Here is a 6,309-nt window from a genome sequence, read left to right as displayed (position 1 = left end):
ATGCGCCAATTATCAGGGTCTCATGGCTATGATATGTCTCTATGGTGAGAATATTCAGACCTAGCAGCAAAGTCTGGGCAATTATATAAATGGAAAACTCCAGACAGCTCCAAACTAACATATAAGCATACCCGCTTCATCATTATTAGGCTCTATAAATTTGAGGGGAAATGTCGACCTTAGCTTGTGATTCCTTAAATATGGCGAAACGAAAAAAGAGATGCATCAATCCGGCTAGTAAAACTAATTCCAATGACACCATAACTAAAATCATAGCTAATTTAATACCTGCTTAGTAAAAAACTAAATGAAAATATAAAACTTGTTAAAAAAATTCCAGTCCTTATCAACAAGATAGAGAAATTATGAAATGTTGATTGATTTTTTAACAGTTTCACAATTAAAATGGCGAGGCTGATGTGATACCAATTCTAGCTGAGTAATTTTTATTTAGGATATTTTATTAAGGTACCTATATGATTTCAATAATCTTTAATTTAAGGCGATCGCAGGGCAAAGTTCGATTTGTCGATCATGACAAACCATAAATAATTTTATTTTGCTTTTATCTTTATTTTTTCTTTTCGAAATAACAAATTATAGTATTTCTTGAATGTTTCTTCCTATTAACACTTCAATCATAAAAAATCAAAAGGCCTAAAAGTATGCAATTATTTGCAGTTTTTGTTTTGTATTTCCGCACCAAAAATGCCATCACTATAATTTGAATCAAAAACTCAAGACGAAGTCCAGACTTTAATCGTTGAAACATTGGACTATTCTATTGTGGAGATCGGTATGTTGACAAGCAACTACCAGAATCGTCATGGAGAGAGGATAGGTGATGGCGCCATTTATCTGGGTTTCATGTGCATAATACGTCTTTCTGGCAACAATTTCCAAGCCAAGCAACGAGTATTTGGATAATAAATAGATGCAATGTTCGACTGACAGCCAGAAAAGCATACTAACTTCCAATAAAAATACCGCTGTAATCGCCTCTACAACGTATTTAAGACCTGCAGCGATATTGTCGAAGCAATGTGGAATAATGCGGTTACAATTGATGATGTCCAACACTGCCACAAAGACGATGACTGTGGGCAATCCCGGGCCAGGTGACTTTAGCTTTGACTGTGGTGTTATATATAGGCTATAACGAAAGATCAGATGCACCATGCTGGCGATTAAAACTGAATCCATAGAAGCCATAACCAAAATTAAATATTAAAAAAAAAAAAATATTTCATGAAATTTAAAATTTATATGAAGGCTATTTCTAAAATAAAATTTAGGCTTTACTATTTTTGAAATGCACATGTGATTCGAGCAGTAATTTTTATCATACCATTTATGACTATTATGACATAAATAAACTATTTGAAAGAGGTCCGATGGATCTTTGCTGTTCATAGAACAAGAATATGATTCAAGGTAAATCAATTTAATTGTTCATAATTTTTTCCACCAAGCATTGTCAGCTTTTTGAAAATATAATTAATTTGTTTTTTTAAAAATAGTTTTAAAGTAAATCGTCCATTTTCCGAATTCCATCTGACTGACTATTATCGTAAAAAAGATTTTTATTATATTATATGCGATGTTATTGCTCGTTTAGTGAACCCAATATTTAAAAAAATGGGGGAAGGATTCTTATGTTGCACCCCAAAGTTTGTTGGGAATTCCAGATTTATAAAAATAAATATTTGGAGATCGAATTGAAATGTTTGTTGATACAATGACGCAATCATATTTATTATTTATTGATATTATTGATAACGGGCATTATTTGTGTAAAGTAGAAACAGTTGTTTGATCCAAAGATGTTGAGTTTAGTTGTGAAATTTCTAGCGCCAGAGTGTTATATGCTATTATACGAGTATAGCCGATTTATTTTATTGATAAAATAAATGTAATTTTGAGAACTCAATTTGAATTCGATTTTGTTCGCGCTTTCGCAATGTTTTCATTATTTCGTTTACAATTTTTAGATATATATATATATATATGATGGGGATGATACGAGGCCCTAATCCTTACGAAAATAAAAAAGCAAACCGACAGCCATGCCACAGAATAGTATTGGATAGCTCAGTTTGCGGATGCCTTTGCCACAAATGATATGAAGTAGGGAGTAGACGAGACCCACTTGCTTCCTGGACCCCTCGGTCTCGCCATCTTCCACTTGTGCAATGTTGTCATTGTCCGCGATCAGCTCAGACTGTGAACGATCATCGCATAGCTGTGGCTGAACAGGAGCATCTCTATTGACCAGTTGGTTGTCATTATTTTGGAGTAGCTTGTGCAACATTTCGATATCGTGCTCGGCCTCCAGGAGTTGTTCCACTCGGATGTGCTTACGTTCGGTTGTGCCAGATCCAATTGAAAAATTCTCAAACTCCTCGACTGCTTGGCACGAATCCTTTAATTCAGTTTGCTCTTGCTCTCGGTCTTCCTCTTTTTCTTCTACTAAAAGCTTCAACTGTTTGTCAGCATCAAGCTTAATCTCCTCCTCAAGTTTCTCCGCATGAAATGCCACATCCGCCTCCATCTCAGCGACAGCAAGTTGCAGCACTCGGAGCGTCTGCTGCTCAGCCGTTTCCAGTTCCGTGAGACTCCCCATTGATACAATAGTCTCGGTACTGTTCCGTTGCCGGGGCGTTGAACTGCTCGGCCGAAGATTTTGTAATTCACAACATGAATTATCATCCTCTGCAGTTGAGCAGTCCATTTGCACGCCCGAATCATCAGTTGTATTCACCAGAGTGCTGGTGCTGCTGTAATACTCATTATGTTGCTTCTTGATATCCAGTGACTTCATCAGGGTCGTATATTTGCGATTATGAAAACCATTGCCCATATGTATTGGTCCCGGAATTTTTGTAGGCTGCAGTAAAATATCATTCTTGACACCAAGTGTTTCAGCATTGTTCTTAACATTCAAATTCATATTTACATTAACTGCTTCGGTTTTAGTTTCGACTTGGGATATGGCTGAGGCTGTATCTGAGGCTGTTTCTGAGGATGTATCTGTGACTGTAGATGGAGCTGTAGCTTCGTTTGGATATTCGGCAATATTCTTCAATTTATCGTTCGACGGAGTGGCTTGAACATCGCAACTGGCCATTATTGCTAACTGATGAGATCAATTCGAATTCGAATGCCTTTAATCGACATTTATCTTGTGAGATTTCGCTTACCCTGGACTATTTGCTGCAAAACTGACAGAATTTCAGACTGATAGAGTAGCAAGACTATTTTTTATGGTTATTTTGTCGAAAATTACTGGGGGGTGAATGTTTAAAATTTAGGCCTGCACTGCTCCTATGTTGACAGATGAGAAATTCATTGTGACAAATCCTACGAGAATGGCTCACTTTGATATATATACACAGCATACAAGTTTATTTAGTGTTGGAAAATTTCATCTAAATTATGTCAAAACAAATACTTCTACGGATATACTGAACTTCTTGTCAAGTTGATAAAAACCAGTATCCAAAAATACTATATAAGCCAAGTTTATACGAAGCATTTCATGAATTCTAAAACCAAAATTATACAAATAGAATCAAATTCACAAAATTACTATAGTAGTAGTAAGAGAGTATATTAATAATAATATGCATAAAACTAATAGGAATATCTTGCACCGTAGTACTGTGCATTTTCTAGTCAACGAAGTTATTATTCTTGACTTACGGATTTAAATAAATTTATCTATAATTTAAACAATCAAATTTTAGCTAAAAAAAAACACAATTTTTTAGTTTAAAAAGCTAAAAAAAACACAATTTTTTAGTTTAAAAAATGTTTTTGTTTATTTACTTTTAATATTTTAAGTCGCTTCTAAGCGCAGAAATAAATAAGTACTTAGTTAATTTGGTTAGGATTTATGGCAGAAACATTTTGTTGTTTGGGTCAACTGGGTTCAAAAAAACAACAACAACAACTGCGAGTGCGAGTGCGACTGTTCAGTTCTCCAGTTCCACCTTGAGCTTCAGATGGGTGGGCAGTTCGTTGTAGATAAGGGGCGGTACACGTGCTACAACGAGAGAGAGAGAGAGAGAGAGAGAGAGGGAGAAAAAGATGATGAGCTTGCGAGTGGGCAAAAGACTAGGTCCAATAGGCCAGAGGGTCCACTACTCACTGTTGCATTTGTAAACCAGATCCGACCATATAATCATCTCTTGGGAAAAGCAGAAAACGCCCAGACGGCCGCCCTTCAGGGTGAGTGTGGCATCGTAAACGTTGTGCGAGTCCAGAATCAAACGTTCCCCTTCAAATATGCTAAAAAGAAAATAAATTGCACTCGTCCATTAAGATTTCTACCTTCTTATATTCATTCGGCAGCCTTACCGTAGCCGGATGAGCCCAATTGCAGGTCGATGTACCAAGGACCAGCGATAGGAAGTTTTCTCCTTCCAGCCGGCATTCAATGGATCCTTCCACAGCAGCCTAGCCTGTCCAGGCGTATCTCCGGCATGCCACAAACTATTGCGCAACATGGAACCAGGTCCCGTATTGCTATCAATGAGCTTGATCTGTACACCCGGCTCGGCGGAGGCACGGAACGGTGAGGATTGCCAATAGGTTTGGGTGCCCTTCTTCCACTGCACCACATAGAACTTGCGGTTGCTTTGATAGCTAAAGATGAAGCCCACATAGTCATCGTCCGTATCATCGTTGATATAGAAAGTGCCCTCAAAGTCGACGCCTCCGAAGGAGTCACTGCCGACCACCAGGCCGGGATCAGAGTTCAAGGTTTGCGTAATCTCAGAACCATTAGCATGCACCTCCCAGTTGGGATCAAGCTGTGCATCGCCCTCGGGGTCGAGAATAACCGAACGTATAGTCCGAAAATCGGTGCGATGAATCATGGAATTGTTTGGACAGTTATCGATGATATTGGGAGTGCCATCGTCATCCTCATCGTCCTCGCAGACATCACCCTTGCCATTGTGATTGACATCTAGTTGATCTGGATTTTTGGCCAACGGACAGTTGTCCCTATAGTTGGGCACACCGTCACCATCCATGTCATCGTCACAGGCATCGCCCTTGTCATCGGAGTCCGTGTCCAGCTGATCGGAATTGCTGACCATTGGGCAATTATCCTCCGAGTCCTGTATGCCATCGTCATCACCATCGATGTCACTATCGCAGGCATCACCCACCAGATCCATGTCACGATCCTCCTGCGCCGGATTCGGAATTGTGGGACAGTTATCACAGACATCACCGACACCATCATTATCGATATCCGATTGATTAGGATTGCGAAGCATGGGACAATTGTCGTATTGGTTAATCACTGAATCATTGTCAATATCATCGTCACACTCATTGCCCACACCATCCTCATCCGTGTCCAGTTGCCTGCGATTCGAAATGAAGACACAATTGTCACAGGCATCACCAATGCCATCGTGATCCGAATCCAGCTGATCGCTGTTGTAGGCAAACGGGCAGTTATCCTTGTTGTTAAGCACCTGATCGCTATCCGCGTCATCGTCACAGCCATCGCCAATGCCATCCAAGTCCGCGTCCTCCTGGCCGGAGTTTGGCAAGTCCGGGCAATTATCGCGCCTACAGTGAGGCTCCGCACAGTTGAGCGATTCATCTGGCCATCCATCCAGGTCCCGATCGCGCCCACAGATTTGACCATTGCCCGCCCAACCAACGCTGCAACGGCATTTGTAATGATAGCTATCCGTGGGAACACACTCCGCATTCCTCGAGCACATGCTGCCATCGGGACAAAGATCTGCTACAGACAGACAGCTGAAGGTTCCATTGGCCACATATCCATCATTACACTGACATCTGTAGGAGCCCTAAGAGTACATAGTCTGTTAGTTCAGCTGATGCAGTTGCTTCTTAATCTCTACTCACAATGCTGTTGTAACAGCTGGCGTGTTCCGGGCATCTAAAGAAGCCCATCTTGCATTCGTCGATGTCCAGGCAGGTTTGCTTCTGAAATCCTACGGCCAGAAAGTCAGCAGAGTAGCCTGCTCAAAATACAGTTTGTTATTTCATTCCGGATAAAATTAATGATCTCTTATCCTACCGTGAGCATGAATACCATCAAAACCGGGTGGACAAGAACCACAGCGAAAGCCAGGATTAAGATTGTAGCACACGGCAGACTCATCACAGGGCTGATACAGTGCACACTCATCCACATCGCGACAGGTTGTACCATTGATTTTATGGCCACGTGGACAGGAGATGCATTGAAAATAGGGTGAGAAACCCAACTCAATGCACTCGACACCTGGCAACATGAGTAAAGTCATTTTATTAATT

At 40.3% G+C, this 6,309-nt stretch overlaps 2 protein-coding genes across 2 annotated transcripts; both read right to left on the bottom strand.

Annotated features, from left to right (window-relative positions):
- Positions 1 to 1,726: 1,726 nt before the first annotated feature.
- Positions 1,727 to 3,136, bottom strand: LOC117781883. Its single transcript, XM_034618764.1, has 2 exons — positions 2,957 to 3,136; positions 1,727 to 2,905 (listed from the first exon to the last, which is right to left on the bottom strand). Exons 1-2 carry the CDS (start codon positions 3,125 to 3,127, stop codon positions 2,030 to 2,032), a joined length of 1,047 nt encoding a protein of 348 aa, XP_034474655.1. The 5' UTR covers positions 3,128 to 3,136; the 3' UTR covers positions 1,727 to 2,029.
- Positions 3,137 to 3,836: 700 nt separating this feature from the next.
- Positions 3,837 to 6,299, bottom strand: LOC117779942 (cartilage oligomeric matrix protein-like). The gene is made up of 5 exons (XM_034616296.1): positions 6,071 to 6,299; positions 5,896 to 6,011; positions 4,360 to 5,837; positions 4,151 to 4,290; positions 3,837 to 4,045 (listed from the first exon to the last, which is right to left on the bottom strand). The coding sequence occupies exons 1-5, from the start codon at positions 6,297 to 6,299 to the stop codon at positions 3,975 to 3,977; spliced, it is 2,034 nt and encodes a 677-aa protein (XP_034472187.1). The 3' UTR covers positions 3,837 to 3,974.
- Between the last annotated feature and the right edge of the window lie 10 nt (positions 6,300 to 6,309).

The sequence above is a fragment of the Drosophila innubila genome (genome assembly GCF_004354385.1).
Source record: "Drosophila innubila isolate TH190305 chromosome 2L unlocalized genomic scaffold, UK_Dinn_1.0 4_B_2L, whole genome shotgun sequence".
In the NCBI taxonomy this organism is placed as follows: Eukaryota; Metazoa; Arthropoda; class Insecta; order Diptera; family Drosophilidae; genus Drosophila; species Drosophila innubila.
This window is presented reverse-complemented; position numbering and strand designations above follow the sequence as displayed.

What these genes read in the sequence shown, in the direction of transcription:
- LOC117779942 (XM_034616296.1), bottom strand. Translation starts at nt 6,299, where the DNA reads ATGACTTTACTCATGTTGCCAGGTGTCGAGTGCATTGAGTTGGGTTTC. An exon ending in CCAGCTGTTACAACAGCATT is followed by an intron (nt 5,838 to 5,895) that starts GTGAGTAGAGAT and finishes ATGTACTCTTAG; the next exon opens with GGCTCCTACAGATGTCAGTG. An exon ending in TCTGGTTTACAAATGCAACA is followed by an intron (nt 4,046 to 4,150) that starts GTGAGTAGTGGA and finishes CTCTCGTTGTAG; the next exon opens with CACGTGTACCGCCCCTTATC.
- LOC117781883 (XM_034618764.1), bottom strand. Translation starts at nt 3,127, where the DNA reads ATGGCCAGTTGCGATGTTCAAGCCACTCCGTCGAACGATAAATTGAAG. An exon ending in CTAAAACCGAAGCAGTTAAT is followed by an intron (nt 2,906 to 2,956) that starts GTAAATATGAAT and finishes CTTGGTGTCAAG; the next exon opens with AATGATATTTTACTGCAGCC.